Source organism: Nicotiana tabacum, chromosome 15 (genome assembly GCF_000715075.1).
Source record: "Nicotiana tabacum cultivar K326 chromosome 15, ASM71507v2, whole genome shotgun sequence".
In the NCBI taxonomy this organism is placed as follows: domain Eukaryota; kingdom Viridiplantae; phylum Streptophyta; class Magnoliopsida; order Solanales; family Solanaceae; genus Nicotiana; species Nicotiana tabacum.
Window position 1 is genome coordinate 38,120,377 of NC_134094.1, and position 19,831 is coordinate 38,140,207.

At 37.7% G+C, this 19,831-nt stretch overlaps 1 protein-coding gene across 1 annotated transcript; it reads left to right on the forward strand.

Annotated features, from left to right (window-relative positions):
• Positions 1-8,376: 8,376 nt before the first annotated feature.
• Positions 8,377-19,539, forward strand: LOC107830249 (uncharacterized). The gene is made up of 13 exons (XM_016657759.2): positions 8,377-8,667; positions 9,394-9,819; positions 9,909-10,095; positions 10,780-11,014; positions 11,106-11,174; positions 11,973-12,074; positions 12,221-12,261; positions 14,771-14,904; positions 16,318-16,381; positions 16,459-16,555; positions 16,644-16,762; positions 19,079-19,101; positions 19,208-19,539. The coding sequence occupies exons 2-13, from the start codon at positions 9,425-9,427 to the stop codon at positions 19,302-19,304; spliced, it is 1,563 nt and encodes a 520-aa protein (XP_016513245.2). The 5' UTR covers positions 8,377-8,667; positions 9,394-9,424; the 3' UTR covers positions 19,305-19,539.
• Positions 19,540-19,831: the final 292 nt, after the last annotated feature.

Here is a 19,831-nt window from a genome sequence, read left to right on the forward strand (position 1 = left end):
TCCGAGCTTGGAAATATTAAAATAAAGTCAAAATCGCGATTTGCCCAGGTCTTTTATGCATCGCGAATGCGGAAGAACTATCGTGTTCGCGAAGAAGAAAACAAAAGCTGCCAAGAATACCCTTCGTGAATGCGAGAAACGGGACGCGAACGCGATGAACAAGGGACAGGACTTACGCGAACGCATAAGAGACACGCGAACGCAAAGAGGAAAATGATCACCAGTGCCCGGGGCCTGATTTGCACTTCGCGAACGCGAAGAAGGAGGTGGCAGAACTTCGCGAACGCGAGAGGGTAGCTGCGAACGCGAAGAGGAAATATTCCACCCTCCAAAATAACACTGCGCGAATGTGAGTGCAAGGACATGAACGCGATGAAGGAAAACCAGATGACAGATTCAGCAGTCAAAATAAGAGAAAAATGACCTGTAGCCCACCCGGAACACACCCGAGGCCCCCAGGACCCCATCCAAACATACCAACAAGTACCATAACATGACACAGACCTACTCGAGGTCTCAAAACACACAAAACAACATCAGAACGACGAATCACACCTCAATTCGAATTCAATGAACTTGAAACTTCAAACTTCCACAATCGATGCCGAAACCTATCAAATCAGGTCTGATTGACCTCAAATTTTGCACACAAGTCACATTTGACATTACGGACCTGCTCCAACTTCCGGAATCAGATTCCGACCCTGATATCAAAAAGTCCACTTTCGGTCAAACTTCTCAAAAACCTTCAAATTTCTAACTTTTGCCAAACGACTACAAAATGACCTACGGACCTCCAAATCCATTTCCGGACGAGCTCCCAATACCATAATCACCATACGGAGCTATTTTCAGACTCGAAATCCCAAACGGATATCGATAACATTAAAATGCACTTCAACCCAAATATGATAAAATTCTTCCAAAATGCTAACTTCTACAATAGGCGCCGAAATGCTCACGGGTTATCCAAAACCCAATCCGAACATACGCCCAAGTCTGAAATCATAATACGAACCTGTTGGAACCTTAAATCTCGATTCCAAGATCGTTTACCCAAAAATTCAACCTTAGTCAATTCTTCCAACTTAGAGCTTAAATCTTGAAGTTCATCCTTCCAAATCGATTTCGGATAACTTGAAAACCAACACCGACGATTTACGCAAGTCATAATACATCATGCGGAGATGCTCGAGCTCTTAAAATACTGAGCGAAGTGTAGATTCTCAAAACGACCAGTCGGGTCGTTACATCTGAGAGCATAGGCAGTTTGGCATATTTACCCGTAGTGAAGAGGGCACTAGCTATGGACGTTCAGGCTTTGGCCAATCGATTTGTGAGATTGGATATTTCGGAGCCTAGCCGATTTCTTGCTTGTTTTGCAACACAGTCCTCGTTATTGGAGCGTATGAAGGCTCGCCAGTTTGATGATCCTCACTTATTGGTATTTAAAGACACTTGAGGAAATATGATGCAGTCTCAATTATTGTGGACCGGTTGAATAAGTCTGCACACTTCATTCCGGTGATGACTTCCTATTCTTTAGTGAAGTTGCCTTCGATTTACATTCGGGAGATTATCCGCCTGCCCGGCGTGCCCATTCCCATAATTTCTGTGTAATACCCCGGAAAATTTTGAAGTACTTAAGTGTAAAGCCCAGTAAAATTTTTGCAAAAGAAAATAATATTTCGTGATGCCGAATTGGGCTTGCGTGTTTGAGTATTGTATAAATTCTTCGCGGCTCAGACTTTTTGGGTTGAACAATGCACTGAGGGATAAAGAAAAATTTTTGGCAGAGAAATGCATTTCTGCGGTCCATTATGTGACCACAGAATCACTATGCGGATCGCATAATGGCCGCAGAGTGAGGCAGGAGAGGGGCAGTTTTGGATGCCATTCTGCAGTCGACTATGCAATCGCAGAACAGGTCTGCGGGCCGCATAGTGACTGCAGACCCAGATAGATTTTTGTTAGTTTTGGACCCCAGTTATGCGGCCGATATGCGGTCCACATTTTGATTATGCGATCGTATATGAAATCGCAGACCTTATTCCGGAGGTTCATTTTTGGGTTTTTAAAACCCGACCCTACTTCGTTAAATACACGCTTTGGGCCATTTTTGAGCTAAAATCTGACATTTTAGAGTGAGAGAGTGTGCCCTAGAGTGAGAAGGTGCTCCTCAATAATTGTTCTTCAATTCTTGCTCGAATCTTGGAAGATTAACAAGGATAACCCACAAGGTCTTCATTTTAGAGGTAAGATTCTATACCCTAACCCTCAATTTCGAATCTTGTCTAGAAATGGGTAATTAGCAAGATAATTTTTGGGCATGAGAGTTGTTATTTTACATGCATGTGATATTAAGGGGTGTAGGGAAATTGTTGAACTAAGCATGGTAAAGAATGGGTTGTGGGATGATGGAATCCTCCATAAAAGGACCTTGAAACCTTAATGCACACCTAGTGTTTGATAAAATGCTCAAATGAGCTAGAACCATGTTCATCTTCCTAATTTTGGTTCAATTTTATTATATTTCTACAATAGATTGAAGTTGCTAAGAATTCCGGAATATTTTAGAGTTTAAGGAAGCTCAATTGAGGTATGTTGGCTAAAATCTTCTCTTAGGATTGAATCCCATGATATTCATGTAATTTATGTAAGACCCGAGTGGTTCATGATAAAATTGGCTATTCCGAGTAAGCTTTGTGTTGAAAGATATATGTCAATAACTATCCTAAATGCTTTATTCATGTTATGTTATCAATTGAGGATGTGTTCAAGTATGGTCTGTGCATTAATAATGTTCGACTTCAAGTCAAATTCAAACGAGGGCTATTATGCCAAATTTAGTGAAGAATCTCTATGTGCCTTAGACTCTTAATTGCTTACAGGTGTACTACACACCTTGATTTGAATTGTTGTTGTTAGTGATGATGATGTTGATGTTTGAAAGTAAAAAAGTGAGCATGAAATACTAAATACGGCCAACGCGCCAAGAATGATTTTATAATTATGGTCATTAGTGCCAATGAAATGAAAATATGTGAAAGAAGTATGAAATGCGATGATTGATACAAAAGGTTGATGTCTAGAATAAGACAGCCTAGCCGATCGGGTCGTGATCGGACACCATGCCGCACACATGGTGGTAATTGTGCTGGAAATTATAATTGATATTGAGAGTAATTGTGGTTGATGTCTCTAATGAGATAGCCTAGCCGATCAGGTCATGATCGGACTCCGTGTTAAAGACTATGGTATTGATATTGAGAGTAATTATGGTTGATGTCTCTAATGAGATAGCCTAGCTGATCGGTTCGTGATCGGACTTCTTGCTGAGAGTACGTTGGTATTGGTATTGTGAATAATGGTATATCGATACTAAAAATCTCCCAATGTGAGATATGAAAATTAATTTGAACACTGTCTTGATCCTACATTGAGGTTTGATGTTGTTTAAGTCTTACATTGATATTATGATATTCTTGTTTGTATTATTTATCATTCTATTAAGAGGGTGTTTTGTCATTTATATTAGAACTATTCCATATGTACTAATGTACCTTTTGCCGGGGGCGCTGCATCTTCAATGGATGCAGGTGGTTCCACAACATGAGACATTGATCAGTGTTAGCGGTACATCCTCTCCCCAGCTGACTTGGTGAGCCCTACTTCATTTTGGGGTCATGTATCTTTTGTTCCTCGTGTATTGTGTTTGAGGTATAGCCGAGACCTTGTTGCCAGCATTATCATAGTACTCTTTTGTATCTATTAGAGGCTCCGTAGGCATGGTGTGGGTTGTGTATTGGTGTTGGGAAAGTCAAACTATGTTATATTGTGGTTATATTATTGGTCCATTTGAGACTTTAAAAATGATGAAACTATTGGTAATGAATTGGTATTGTAGACATGAACACCTTTTGTCTAATTATTGAAAATATGTATTATCTTCATTCATGGATGAGTTGGGTAGAAGGAAATCTAACAAGCTTGCTCGGTCGGGTTCACTTGGTTGAGCATCGGTCGCGCTCCCCGATTTCGGGACGTGACATTCTGGCCAAGGCAAGTAATTCACATTGCATTTTGGGAGGGTTGTGTAGTGTAAGTTGGGCACGTGGGTCGAGTTGAGTACCAAGTTTCATCCTCAGACAGACGGACAGTCTGAGCGCACTATTCAGATCTTGGAGGACATGTTACGTGCTTATGTTATTGATTTCGGAGGTTCATGGGATCAATTTTTATCGCTCGTAGAGTTTGCCTACAATAACAACTATCAGTCGAGAATCCAGATGGCTCTGTACGATGCCTTATATGGGAGGCGATGGCATTCGTCGATTGGTTGGTTTGATCCCGGAGAGGCTAGATTGTTGGGCACTGATTTGGTCCATGATTCTATGAAGAAGGTCAAGGTGATTCAGGAGCGACTTCGTACACCTTAGTCTAGGTAGAAGAGTTATGCGGACCGGAAGGTTCGAGATGTGGCTTACATGGTGGGTGAGAAGGTTCTTCTCCCAGTGTCTCCTATGAAGGGCGTGATGCGGTTTGGGAAGAAGGAAAAGTTGAGCTCGAGGTTTATTGGCCCGTTTGAGATCTTGGAGAGAGTTAGGGAGGTTGCTTATAGGCTTGCATTGCCTCCTAACCTATCAGGGGTGCATCCGATATTTTACGTTTCTATGCTTTGGAAGTACCATAAGGATAGATCACATGTGTTGGACTTCAACACAGTGCAACTTGATGAAAATCTGACCTATGAGGAAGAACCGGTAGTTATTCTCGACTGATAGATTCTCAAGTTGAGATCTAAGAGTTTTCAATATATGAAAGTGCAATGGAGAGGTCAGCCGATTGAGGAGGCTACGTGGGAGTCCGAGTCTAATATGCAGAGTAGATACCCCCACCACTTTACCAGTCCAGGTACATTTCTATGTCCGTTCGAGGATGAAAGTTTCTTTTAGAGGTGGAGAATATGATGGCTTGATAGGTCAGTTTGAGTACTAGAATTAAATTTCAGTGTTCTGAGACCTCCCATAGCTTCATTTTATGTTTTTTTATTTGCATTCGAGGTCCGTGTCGTTTTCCGAAAATGTTTTACATAAAAATTTGAAGAAAATGTGATTTTTGGCCTAAAATATGTCTTGAACTGACCACGGTCAACGTTCTTGGTAAACGACCTTGGATCAGTGTTTTGAAGATTTCAATAGGTTCGTATGATAATTTTGGACTTGTACGCATGTTTGGTTGGGGTCCGGGGTGACTGTAGCGTATTTCGGTGCGTTATGTGAAAAATTATGAAAATGAGTTTTAAAGTTGAAAATTCTTGAGTTTGATGATGGATTCGTGTTATTTGATATTATTTTAAAGATTTGAGGTAGAGAGAAATTTTGTATAATGTTATTACACTTGGGTGCATGTTCAGTTTGGAGCCCGAGTGGCTCGGGTGAGTTTCAGGTACGTATCAGATGAGTTTGGATGATTTTTAGACTGCTGGTGCAATGTCTGGTGCAGCTGGGCTACAAGTCTCGCAAATGTTAAGACCTGCTTCCAAAGACGAGCTTCGTTTTTGCAGAGTCAAGCTCGCATTTGTGGAACATAGGCTGGGACTAATGACTTCACAAATACGAAGTCATGATCGCATTTGCAATAAGAAGAGGTCCGCTTTTGCGATCAGATAGTCGCTTTTGTGACTGGGTGACCGGAGTAGAAGGCTTCCCAAATGCTAAGCCAAGCCGCATTTGCGATTGGAAGGGATCCGCAAATGCGACTTTTGTGTCGCAAATGCGACATCAGGGAACCGTTGCACAATTTGCTTTTGCGGGCTAATGTTTGCACTTGTGGGCGTCGTAATTGCGAACAAGAGTTCACAATTGCAATACCTGTAGCAGGGTAAAATAGGGGAAATTGGGACTTAGCTCATTTCACTCTATTTTTCAACCTTAAACACTCTAGAGGCAATTTTCTTGAGGGCTTTTCTTCCCAAAATCATTAGTAAGCAACTTTAACTAATTTTTAATTAATTCCCGTATTTTTCATGAGTTTTTAACATCAAATCTAGGAATATCATGGTAGAAATTAGGGGTTTTGGGTAGAATTTAAGGATTTCGTAAAATTGAGATTAGACCTCAAATTGAGGTCGAATTTCGAAACAAATCATGTGACCAGGCTCGAGAGTGAATGGGTAATCGGATTTTGGTCTGGATCTCGAATTTTGGTCTGGATCTCGAATTTTGACCAAGCGAGCCCGGGGTTAACTTTTATTGACTTTTTCAATTTCATCAAAGATTGAACTGTTTTTATTTGTGGGTAGTTTTTAAAGATTATTTTGAATTGTTTGAATGATATTTGTCTAGATTTGTTCAATTTTGAGGCTTGTTCGAAAAGAAAAACCGTGGTTGATTGTTGATTGGATTGCGGAAAGAGGTACGTGTCATGTCTAACTTCGACTTAAGGAAATTAGGACTTGTTGGTCTATTTGTTACGTGAATTATGTAAGAAAATGACATATATGCGAGGTCACGAGTGTATATGTATTTTCATGGGTTAAAGCATGCTTCATCACTTATTCCATGTTATCTTTTGTTATATGCTTTTATTGCTACATGATCTTACTTATTGTCCATGCCTTACTTGTTATATGTCATTTAGTTGTTACCTGTTTTGATTTATTCATTTCTCGCTCAACATCTGCTTACCTGATATGTGTTTCCTACCTGTATTAATTGTAAATATTCATTGTCCCATGTCCTTACTTGCCTTTATTGTCTTTGCGTTACTTGTTGCACTTTATTATGTTATATCTGACTGTGGGAGTCATTTAGTTGTTCTTGTGTTAATGAATTGTCTAAGTTTATGATTCTGAGGTATTGGTTATTCACCGTTTATACTGATAGTTCCTTGATGTTCCGTACACTTTAGTTTCCTTTTTGTGTTGAGATTCTGTTATTGGTTGCGTTGAATTGTTTATGGTTATGAGTTGATATTGGGAACAGGTTTAGCGCCGCAATAGTATTGAAATGAATTGATATTGGGATCGAGTTACACGCCGCAACATATATTGATATAATATTAGAATCGGATTGCACGCCGCAACAAATATTGATATAATATTGGAATCGGGTTGCATGCCACAACAGATATTGTGTTAATATGGGATCGAGTTGCGCGCCCCAACAAAGTATAATGAGTTACAACTATTGGTAGCTGTAGTATTTTATTTCTGAACTGTAAAATGAGGTTACAAGATGATGTTATTCTGGGGCCCTCTGTTAGATGACCTTCAGGTCCCATTCTTATTAGTTTACTGCTTTATTTGTATTTCTGTCTTTCGTTACTATTATTCGTACAGGTTTATTGTGAGTGTCTTGTCATAGCCTTGCCACTACTTCGTCGAGGTTAGACTCGACACTTACAGAGTACATGAGATCGGTTGTACTCATACTACACTTCTGCACTTCTTGTGCAGATCCCAGTGTTGGTCCTAGCGGCGCATAGAGTAGACTACTAAGATCCGACTACTGTAGGATACTTGAGGTAGAGTTGCTCGATGTTTGTAGTCCCTGAAGCCCCCTTCTATCATATTTTTACTCTTTATCTAGCTTAAGACAATTGTATTTTATTGCGGACCATATTTATAGTATTCTAGTCGCTCATATACTTGTGACTACGGATTTCTGGGATATGTTTAGACTGCGTTATGATTTTATTTATCACATGTATTTCAGATTATTTCAGTCTTAAATTATTAATATTCTACTTTTGAATTGTTAAAATTGGTTAATATTTTAGCTAACGTTGGCTTGCCTAGCAAGTGGATGTTAGGCGCCATCACGGCCCCGTGGTTGAGATTTCGGGTAGTGATAGGAGGCCATTCCCACTTTGTCCCGAATAACTTCATTCCTAATCTTATCTCTCCTGGTACAACCAATCATCCATCTCAACATTATCATTTCAGCTACTCTCATCTTCTGCACATGAGAGTTTTTGACTGGCCAATACTCAACCCCATATAGCATAGTTGGTCGGACCACCATTTTGTAAAATTTACCCTTAAGTCTAGGCAACACATTCTTATCACATAGCACACCGGATGCAAGCCTCCATTTCATTCATCTCGCACCAATACGATATCCTCATCGATCTCCCCGTTACCTTGGATAATAGACCCGAGATACTTGAAACTATCCCTCTTGGGGATAACTTAGTATCAAACTTCACATCCACGCGTGCTTCAAAATTTTAAACATAATATTTAAAATGAAAATATGAATTCTAACCTCGGAATGAAGAAAATATTAATTGAAGCACATGCCCTTGTTATGATTCAGATTTTTCTTTTCCTTTTCCCTTTTTATTAGTTACTGCAACTATGCAATGTCTTTTGCGAGTTAGAATCCCCAATTACTAATTTCTCTATTTCCTTTTTAGAGTTCTTCCTCTCTCAGCATTTCAATAAAATTCCAAAGAAAGAGAAAACAAATGACTAAATTTGCTCTATTTGGACAAAAGTAACCCCCTTAGACTGCAGACTCCACTTCTCCCTCTCGTCACCTCCCCATTATCGGTCTACACAAAATCGGAAAATAGCTCGTGTGAGCAGACATCAGTGAATACTGTGTTGCGAAGTACACTCGCTCCAAATTTTACTGCATCATCTCAAGTATAATTTTTCCGGTAAATTGATTTGATCTTTTGTTTCTGTTATGCAAGCCCCAATGCACATTTAAAGCATCCCTAAAATTTGATTTGTGTTGATATTTTCACTTAATTACTTGGTTATTTTAGAGATCATTAGTCATTTAAAATCTAGTGGAGAAAGTAAAATCATTTTTCCTTCAGTATACATAACAAAGAATTGGCTTCTCTTTGTTTCCTATAGGTAATATGTTTCAGAGATTTTCTTTTGTGTGTAGTTTTTTATTAGTAGGTCAATGAATCATGCTTGCGCAGATACCTAAATTAATCCACCAGAGCAGTCTGCTACTGTATCGAAGGTCCAAACTTTAACAAGGGTAGTCACCCTTATTAAAAGTTTAGGTTTTGATAATGTGGTTGATACTTTCTCAATCAATATCATCATCTCATAGGGTAAAGTGAGCAAGCTTAAAGTTATTTTTTTTTTTAAATATAGAAAGGTATCATTATTTTTGGGATAGACCAAAAAGAAAATTACATCACATAAATTGGGACCGAGGGAGTAGTTTATTGAGTGTTTTTGTTTCAATATTACCTTGAGTTGAGACCCCATGCTTATCCTGGCATTGGCTGTTGGGCAGCTCTGTGTTTCCTACAGCTTTACCTGAGTTGTGAAAAATGTTTTCTTCCAAGGAATATATTTTTGGCTGAAAGGGGGAATTGATTTCCTTTTACTTATAGGATGGAAGTCATTTTCTTTTGCAGATACCCCAGCTTTTATATTTGGCAATACAGGATGGCGGTTGTAGAGCCTTCCCCCTCGTTGGGTATTTTAGTAAGAGAACCAGAGGGGTTTGCTATATGGAATGGACCACCTTTCCCGAGCGGTCAACCTGGTATCAAGCTTGATAGGGTTCCTTGTACCAGTGCAAAGTTCAGTGAAGATGGGTCCAAACTCATGGTTACAAAATCAGACTCCGTTATTAGCATCTTTGATTGCAAAACATTAAAAGAGATTAGGTCTTTTAATGTCCCAAACGTTCTTGCAGCTGTCATATCTCCTTGTGGAACTTATCTTCAGACCTTCCAGAAATGTTCATCTCCTCAGGATAAGAACGTGGTCTTGTGGAAGATAGAAAATGGTGAATATGTTTACCAACTCTTCCAGAAAAATATAACAAAAGTTACATGGTAAATTTTCTTGTGTTTTGGCTGTCAATGTGGAAATTGATGCACAGAATTTTAGAGTATTTTATTCACTTGCACTCTGATTTTTTCAGGCCTTCAGTACGTTTCAGTTCGGACGAAACTATTGCATGTCGATTGGCAACAAATGAGATCCAATTTTTTGATCTTAGGGATTTCTCTAAGGGATTCGTTAATCGGCTTCGAGTTCCTGCGATTGCTGCATTGGAGCTTTCTAAAGCCCCTGGATCCTATGTGGCTGCATTTGTTCCAGAATCCAAGGTCTATTTTGCACTTCACGAAGAAAATTATTGGATACTCATTGAATTATCAATTTGAAACATCCATGTATTATCCTCTCGTCGATGAATGTGCATTTTATATGCCTCCTGACTTTTTAACTAATCCATATTATGCTTGTTATTAGAGAACTTGACACAGACTAATGCTGAGCGCATTCAGTCAAGTCTCATTGAAGTGCATCCCATCCTAAAAGTTTCTCTATAGATTCAAAAGCTTTTTCCAGTAGTTGTTCAAGCTGCTCCTTAATGTAATAAAAAATACACTTTGAGGCTTTGGGAATATATGGCAGGCTTTCATAACGAATTCTATACGGGAGGTACATAGTAATCCAGATATCCACGAGCTGTCTTGCTGGTTTTAAAGAGTTGTATTTCTGCACAGCACAGTACAATATGTCTGTTTGTAGTGAAAGCTGAGGGGAAGCTACTCGAGAGTAGTCAACAAAGTGAATCTGAGAAATTGCCTGAATATTTTGGAATTATTTTTGGCATAGTAATATCCAAAAACCAATATGAAAAGATAGGCGTAATGGAAGAGTAAAATACTTCCTTAGTTTCGTGCAACCAGATTACAACACAACATAAAATTCTTCAAGTGTCGTGTGCTTAAGGCTGCCAGTCCTCAGGGTTCCCATTTAACCTTTTGGAAAATTAATTTATGCAGGGAATGCCAGCCAGTGTTCAGATATATGCATGTGGAAAGGACTTACAAAGTCAAGCTGTTGCTCGGCGCAGCTTCTTCCGCTGCTCAACTGTGCAACTGAGCTGGAACTCTGGTTCTACAGGGCTCCTAGTGGTGGTCCAATCAGATGTTGATAAAACAAACCAAAGCTACTATGGAGAATCAAAGTTGAACTACTTGACTACTGATGGGACCCATGAAGGGCTTGTTCCTCTCCGTATGTTTTTTTTTCATCTTCTTAATCTTCAGCCAAAGTTATGGGTTGAATGAGTGAATTTGCGACTTACTGATCCTTGGGTATGTTGCAGGTAAAGACGGCCCTATTCATGATGTTCAATGGTCCTATTCGGGTAAAGAATTTGCAGTTGTTTATGGTTGTATCCTTTACCAACACCCCAAAACCCACCTCAAGGCTTCTGAAATTGTCAAGAATATTTGGAAGAAATGTTACAAAGTTTGAAGTTGGATGCAACTTTTTTCAAGACACCGTAGAAGTTTGAATATATGCACACTTATAACTAGTTGCTAAAGCTTAGAGCTTGGTTCTTCCATTATTCTCTCATTCGTGGTTCTGGGTGTTACTGTTTTTCTTTAATTATTCCTTTTAAAATCTTCTCTCTCGCTTAAGAGGAGAAATACACAATAAAAAATGTGAGACAAGTGCTAAATGGTGGAGGACATCTAGCACACATATTCTTTCCGCTCTGCAATTTACAGAGGAGGTCCAAGGTGAAGTGCATTAGCTCATTGCTTTTATATACTCAGCAAACATGTACTCTGTTCATTAATAGGGTCTAAATTTTTAGTCCTAACAAAGAAGCTTTTATTTCCTCCCCTGAGTGGATTTGTTCAAGATTATTTGCAACTAGTATCCGCCTTCAAAGCAATGCCATAGCAATCGAGGAGTTAGAGTAACAACCTTGGGAACCAAGGCTCAAATCTAGGAGAGATGACACTAGGTGAATTTATCCCATCTGCCTAAGCATTAGCTGGTAGAGTTACTTGATACCTATGCTTGTCGTAAGTAGTAGATTCTCGGTGGATTAGTTGAAGGTGCAAAATATCCTCGACACCGCTGTTATTAAAAGATATGCAGCTAGAATTCCTATATTTTCTCTTGAATCCATTGTTTCATATATTTTCTGGATGTTGCTGCTATTCCTTAAATCACTTAGTTATGCCTGCTATGGCTACGGTGTTCGACAAGAAGTGCAATCCTCTACTTGAGCTTGGAACAGGCCCATACAACACTATCAGATGGAATCCGCTGGGGAACTGTATCCTTTTCTTAGAAAAGACATTCTTTTTCTAATATGTCATCATTGTTTCTAGTTGGTCATTGGAAAAAAGGGCTAGTTCAGCCTGCTAGTTTATTTCCACCCGGCAGTTACTGCTTTTGCTTGCCTTAATCCTTGTTCCACAGTTATATGCTTGGCAGGCTTTGGTAACTTACCAGGAGACATGGTATGTATATCTAGATGATTACTATATTCAGAAGTCGGAAATGTCCATAACTCTTATATCTGTTTCAAGTATCATGGATTGCTATTACCTATAAAAAAAGAAGACTTTTGACACATAGACTAAATATAAACAAAGTACCAACATTTTCCTTATTACCAACAATTAAATGAGAGATGGAAAGAGTTCGACATATCCCTTGATGTGTAGTTATTTTAATTCAAAATCAGCTTTTATATCAAGTGGCATCCTAACTCATGTGATTAAGAGTAAAATAGGGATGTTAAAGGAGTCAATCTTTCCGAGATAGAATAAAAAGAAAAGAATGTCATATAAAATAAGATCAAGGAAGTAGAATACTAGATTTAAGTGCTAAATAGAACACAAAATGATCAACTTCATTGGAGGCATGCCAAACTTTTAACTATTCTAAGCTTGCTGCTTAGCAAATCATGCTCGAGGAGATTCTTTAGAACATACAGCGATCAACATAGTCAGTGTACAAGACCATTTGATTCTCCCTGTGCAAAACAAAACCCAATGGAATTATCAGATAGTTAGTGTAGGTAGTGTTAGATAGTTAAGCGCAAACAATAATTTTTAATACTCTCCCCGTCCCATTTTATGTGATGTTGTTTGATTGTGCGTGGAGCGTAAGAAAGAAAGACTTGAACTTGTGGTATGAAACAAGTCATATATTCATGTGGCTATAAATCATCTCATCAAGGGTAAAATGAGAAGTTTAAAGTTAAATTGTTTCTAAATATAAGGGGTCATTCTTTTTGGGAAAGACTGAAAAGGAAAGTGCATCACATAAGTTGGGACGGAGGGAGTAATATAATATACACACCTAAAAATATATATTTATTAATGTAGTATCATCTACTCGTAAAAAAAAAGTAGTATCAGGTGGGTAAAACAGCGATGTACATGGTAAAGTGTCCCTATAGAGGGATTAATGCGTAAGTCATTATTCATCGCTCATTCTCTCCGTCTGTTATCCTTGTTTCTCTTATATCTCATATGACATCTAGTTTTTGCTAGAAATTACTATGCATTTACCAGTAATATTCGAGATAAGAAAATGTCATTCACCGCATATTATTCCTAAAACCGTCTTGTTTATCTGAGTCTTCTTTGCTTCTTGTGAGTGTTATGCATCAACCAACATACGACGAAACCAAGAATATTTCAGCAAACAAAATTCGAGAAGCCACGCCTTAAGTGGAGGTCACACACTGATTAGGGTGCAGATTTTTATTAGGAGATCCACTCCATGTGCTCAGCGCGTGAACTCTATTCAGACAATTCAGTGAATTTCTTGCTTTCATGGCAGTTGATTTTCCATTCCCAGCCTAACCAATCTCGATCACCTGAACCTTAATTCAGCGTGGCTCAAAAGTTCCTCCTTTCCTCTTTTTTTATCCTGTGAGATTAATGTAATATTCCGACTCGCTGGGATCGACTACCTGAGAATCATCCCATCCAACTTTCATATTTTTCCAGTGGTTTTGCCTAGTTTATGACGATAGTGTCTTTTGCTGACAAAGATCTTACTGTACACCCACTTTCAATAGGATTATCCTGCACCATAAGCCTCAATTATAACCTGCGACATTCTCCAGTGATTTTCAATTGTTCTCTAGCTTTCTTTTGGGTGAATTTTCTCGATGAATACAATATCTGTGATTTTTATGACGAACAGATGTTCAAAGATCTCATTCTGACAGATTTTTCGGGTTAATTTCCCAGCAAGCTCGTCTGTTCATCAATTTCCTACCATTTCCTCAGACATTTTGGCCTCCTTCAATTAAGTCATAGTGATTGGATAATTTTGATCACAAGAAAATAAGATATAGTGATTTATGTGGCACCTAAGGGTGTGGCCTTAAGTGGGTGCAACCTTGGAGATCAAGGTTCAAATTCTAGCCGAGACAAGAAGCACTAGGTAACTTCTTCCCATCTACCTATGTCGTGGTAGACAGAGTTGGCCGGTACCTATGCTAGTGGGAGGTAACAGGTACCCGGTGGCCGGTGAAATAGTCTACGTGCATGCAAGCTAGCCTAGACATCATCGCTAAAAAAGAAAGGGAGGATATGGTGATTTATGTGGTTAGATGGTTTCTTTTATCTCATTAAAATGAGCTCCTTTAGTATATGGCACTTAAATAGTAGTCTTAGGCTTGCAGTTTTAGTTGTTCAAATTGGTAAACTATTACCTATATCTCTTAGTCCTCCATTCTTGTTATTTGGGTTGTTGGCTCAGCAACTTCTACTCATATTTGTGCTAATAAACCACTCTGGCAAGTGCAGCCTGCCTGCACCTTGACCTTCATTTATGGTAGTTATCTGAACAATTTAGACGACTGTATTTGGCCATGTCTACCTGGAGGTTGAGAAAGTTCCTATTAAATCTTAGTTGATTCATAGAGTGATGCTTGCCTGTGATCTTGAATTACAACTTTCTTCTGCTTATTTAGCTTAGCTTTTGAGCGATTAGTCATGACTTCAGGCATTCTGGGACTACAAGGAAAAGAAGCAGCTTGGAACTACAAGGGCTGAATTGTCAGTAACAAGTGAATGGTCTCCTGATGGTCGGTACTTTATGACTGCCACAACAGCTCCACGCCTTCAAGTTGATAACGGGTATGCATATGTTTGAGAACCTTCAAGCTGATTTTGTTTTTAAAAGAATGTGCTTTGGCTAAACGGTAATTTGAGAACCTAATATACAATTTTTTTAAGTTGTAGCTTGCGATGATAAGACAAGTAGTCGTTTGGTAGAGTGCATTAGAAAAAATAATGCATGCATTAGCTTTGTGTATTAGTAATACCTTGTTTGGTATACTTTCTCAACCTATGTATAACTAATACAAGCATTAGTTACACACCCTATTTGGTATCATCCTATGCATAGCTAATGCATAGCAAACCATGGTATTAGCGATACCAAGGTTCTTAATACATGCATAAGCTTAGTTAAAGACCTAATTGCCCCTCAAATCCCTCAAAACCTATTCTGAATACTTTTCGCCATATTTTGTATATTTTTATATTGTGATATTTTAATTAATTTTTCTCCTTTAGCATTCTACTATAATAAAAAACATATCATATTTAATACTAAATTTGATTTGAATTCGTTCAAAATATGAACTGAAGTTTTCTTTATTTGTTAAAAATCTACCTATTTTTTTAATAATTGATATTTTGTATTATATGTCATAGTAATTAAATTTTTCTTCTCTTTTAACTTTAATATTTCAATTAGTTTTGCTCTCCTGTAAAAAAAAGAAAGAAAGTTGGCATAAGAGAAAGTAAAGAATGTGGAGGGTAATAAAACTGTTGCAATAAAAATAGTGTACAAAGTTAAAGAATGTGGAGGGTGTTTTTGTAAACAACCAATTTTTTTAGAAATTACGCAATGCTTTAATATACCAAACCAAACAGTGGATAAGAAATTATCTCAGCATAACTAATGCCAGCATAACTAATCCCAACATTACTAATACCAGTATTATTAATACACCCTATTTAGCATTATTCTTATACCTCCTACCAAACAACCCCTTAGTGCGTTTTGCTCCATTTTATACCGTATCACAATATCTTGATAGCCGTCTGGATCACTTGCCTTCTTTCAATCTATTGGTTTAATAATGTCTTAAATCTTTAATCTAGTGGTCAACTTTTCAGATGCTGATGTTAATCCACCTGTATGTTTGTTATGGCAATTATCATCTATCTTCCTTACTAAAAATTGGATCTGTTGAATTATGGTCCTAATGCAACTGCATGAACTTATAATTATGTCGAGAAACCTTCGGTGATTCTAAAGAATGAGAAGCTAGTGATCATGCTTAACGTTGCCTTTGTTGGAAGAGTGAGGCAATGAATTCATTGGCTAAAAGACTGATTTTTGTTTTATCCAATCAAAAAATGTTTCCTTTGTTTGGAATGAGAGAAAGTGGACTGCCAGGTATATGCAAGCACATATATTTGGCCATTTTGTTATTAAATACATGATAGCTAATGCTCATTCCTTTCATGTTTCTGAAGGCTTAAAATTTTTCACCAGAATGGATCATTGTACTTCAAGAAGATGTTTGACAGATTGTATCAGGTTAATAGTCTTGCTAAATTTTTTTCTCCGAACCAACTTGCTCTGCCTGTTTACTTCTTTGTTCACTCCTCTGACAGGTTGATTGGAAGCCAGTGTCGGTAGAAAAATTTGGTGACATTGAAGACCTTGTGAAGACAGTTGGCTCGGTGAAAATAGATGAAGCTAAAGCGCCAGGTTCCTCCTGATTAAATCTTGTAACAAAGTTTGATGTAATGCCCAAGTACTTGTAATAATGGGAGCTGAAACCAAAATGTCTTTCCAGGGAAAGGATCAAAAGCTAACCAGGCCGTTCCAAAGGCTACACCTGCCAATCCTCCCGCAGCAAAACCTGCTGCTTATCGTCCACCTCATGCGAAGGTTGCTGCTGCAGTTCAAGCAGAGGTATGGAAGGGATTCTTTATTGATTAGTTATAACTTTTTTCTTTTGATAAGTCAGAGGTATTCATTGGTAGCACACCAAGCTGGTGTATAAAGTTCTTATACCTTACCATAATTGGTATTCAATCTAATAATTCTCAATGAAATTTATGGCATTTGATTACATGCTTAGAGCAAAATAACTTTGTTGAGCTTTTTGCATGTCATGCCTGGGTAGTTAATACTTTTAATTTCCCAATGGAGAACACTAACACTATGAATATGCTATGTTATTTCCTTCTATATTACAATGTAGAAACTACATTACATAAATGATACGGTATGTTTTAATATGATGATTACTCACTAGTGGGTTTTCTGAACAGCCATTACCTTTGTGAAGTTAACTGACCTTTTATGCAGCAACTAGAATATTTAGGAAGTTGGTTCCCTTGTAAAAAACTTCTTCAGTAATATTATATTGTAGCAAAGTTTCAAGAAAGTAAAGGTGTTCGATTATCATACTTTTGCTATTGTTAAGATATTCTCTCCCCACAATTTGACTAGAACGGTCACTCCATATACCCAATCTTTGGACTTAACATTATCCTCAGAATGGTTAATGCCATGTCAATTGTGAATTGGATTTAATGATGGTAAATAATAAGAAAAAATAAAAAGGCTAGCCCAAAATGCATGTATAATTTTCTTGAATGAAGCGTCCCTTCTCTACCTTTCGGTGATGAACTCTATTTCTGTCTCCTTAAGACATACAGGTGACGGAATCCCAAAAGAATATTAAGGTCCTTTATTGAATATGAGTAGCTCTTGTCTATAAACTTCATATGGTTTAGTTCGATAGCAATCAATCTGTAGAGAATAAAAGGAACTTAGGTATGTAATGTAATTCATTAGATATGTTGAGCTTAAGTATTCTAGAAGTAGTTACATGGATCTTTATCTTTCCTTCTTTTCTGTAAAACATTTCCTGAAATTTTAAAGCCAAATCTGATATTTCAGTTTATTACTGTCCATTTTTACTGGCAACTCATTTTCCTTTAGAACTCTCTTCCTTAGCACAGTTAAGAGACCTTAATAACTCAGCATACTAATGCGGGACTGTGTCAGCATCAGGATAGCCCTCAACTTTTTATTTTGTTTCTTCTGTCCACAAAACTGCAATTGGACCTATCGTGGATCTTGTTAACCCTAGTTCTCTTTTTTTTTGGTTTTTTTATCTTTTGCATTTTTTGGTTTCATTTTGTTTTGTCTGTCTTTGTTTGTTTGCTTCTTTCTTTCATATACTCCACCATGCACCCCCACATTGCAAGCTCTAAAATCCCTCTTTTTAGATCTGTCCAGCATTAGACCTGTTTGCATTGACCCCGCACTTGGCCCATAGTAGGTTTTGGACAAATTGTGAATCTAAAACTGATGTAGCATAAGTTTGGATCTTCATGTGTTAAATATAAGGAAGGAGGTTTCTTCCTTTTTGGACCCGGCATGTATGACAGAAAGAGCACGTGTAGGTTCTCTTGAGAGTTTACTTCGTCTGTTAATGGCTTTGATGATGGACTGTCTGGTGGGGGGTTTCTAGGTATAGGAGTGATTGTTTGAGATATAGAGAGACAATAGATAAATAACTATAGTAGCAAATATATGACTGTTTTTGGGAAATTAGAAAATGAGAAGAAAAAGGTGAGGTTAGACAGTATGCCGTTTGGAGGGAGCAAATGTACAATTTGTGAATTTTATTATAGTTCATCACTCTTAGGTGGGGCTGAGTGCGATTGAACTGATAATAAATTGGACATTTGGCACTTCTTGCTTGATCGTTCCTCTTCTTTTCGCCCGGGCAAGAGGATCCTGAACTTTTCAAATATGTTCTCTCACTCACTGATCCCTACCCCATTTGGATATAGAAAAGCTTTGGAAGGTTTCCCGAACTGAAAAGATACTGCTTTTCTGAATAGACTTTGTTCTGGAAAACAAACATAATTATTTTGAGGATATGGATAAAAAATACTTAGATGTAGGATTTCACAAAGAATAATATAGATATTCTCTGTAAACTTTTCTTCAGAAGTTAATCTCAACCCAGAACATTTTGAAAAAAATATGTCTACTGCATTAGGATATAGTTACCTTTACAGGACACATTCTGATGATAAACTTGCAATGTGGTAACAACGTGATGGTTTATTAGCTACTTTCAAAACGTCATAATTTGTATATACATGTCATCTGAAAGTTCATCCATGCGTTATTTCCAGTTATATTTTTCTCCTTTAGTTTGCGCCACTAGTATGCTAATAGTAAGCATCTGTTTCATTTTGACAGTTATTTGGAGGAAGTTCTTCAGGGTAAGCTTCAATGCACTTTTCCTCTTTTTTTGTTTTGTTTTTCTTTTGTAATATTTGTTCAAACTATAAGTGGCTATACATCATTCCGTATTTCACATTAATATAGGGAGCTGAGCAAGAATGCATTGAAAAACAAGAAAAAGCGGGAGAAACAACGGGAGAAAAAACAAGCTGAGGGTGCTTCTGGAACTGGTGGTTCATGATCAGTTGCAATTTTACAGATGATGTCTTTGACATGCAGGTCATGAGAGGGGGGGGGGGTGGCTGCTAGAGCAAGATAAGGTTTTCATGGACCATCATACATCTGGAGATTTATTTGATTTGGCCTAATATTTGTGGAAAATATAAAATCAAATTTTGTTTCATATCTTCTTTTCCAAATTTAGTTTTCAGCCCATGTGCTGGAGCTGAAATAAAATTGCCCTTTTCTCAAGTAAATTTACTGGTGTTGGATGAGTGGGTTGGTGGAGCTGCCAGTTAGATAGGCAGTTAGTAGGGCTGTTCATGGTTTGACAAAAAACGATCCAAACCGATTAAGTAAACCAATATTTTTCTTTATTTGGATTGGTTTTGGTTTTAAATTTTAAAAACCGATAATATTTGGTTTGAATTTGGTTCTATTATAAAAAATCGAAAAATAAACCGAACCAAACCGATAAGTTATATATAAAATTTAATAACTATTTATATAAAGTATCACATCTTTTTGTAAATAATTTTAAATATTTTC

Coding starts and splice junctions, on each gene's coding strand:
- LOC107830249 (XM_016657759.2), top strand. CDS start 9,425: ATGGCGGTTGTAGAGCCTTCCCCCTCGTTGGGTATTTTAGTAAGAGAA. Junction 12,262..14,770: donor GTAACTTACCAGGAGACATG/GTATGTATATCT, acceptor TCATGACTTCAG/GCATTCTGGGACTACAAGGA. Junction 16,382..16,458: donor TGTTTGACAGATTGTATCAG/GTTAATAGTCTT, acceptor CTCCTCTGACAG/GTTGATTGGAAGCCAGTGTC.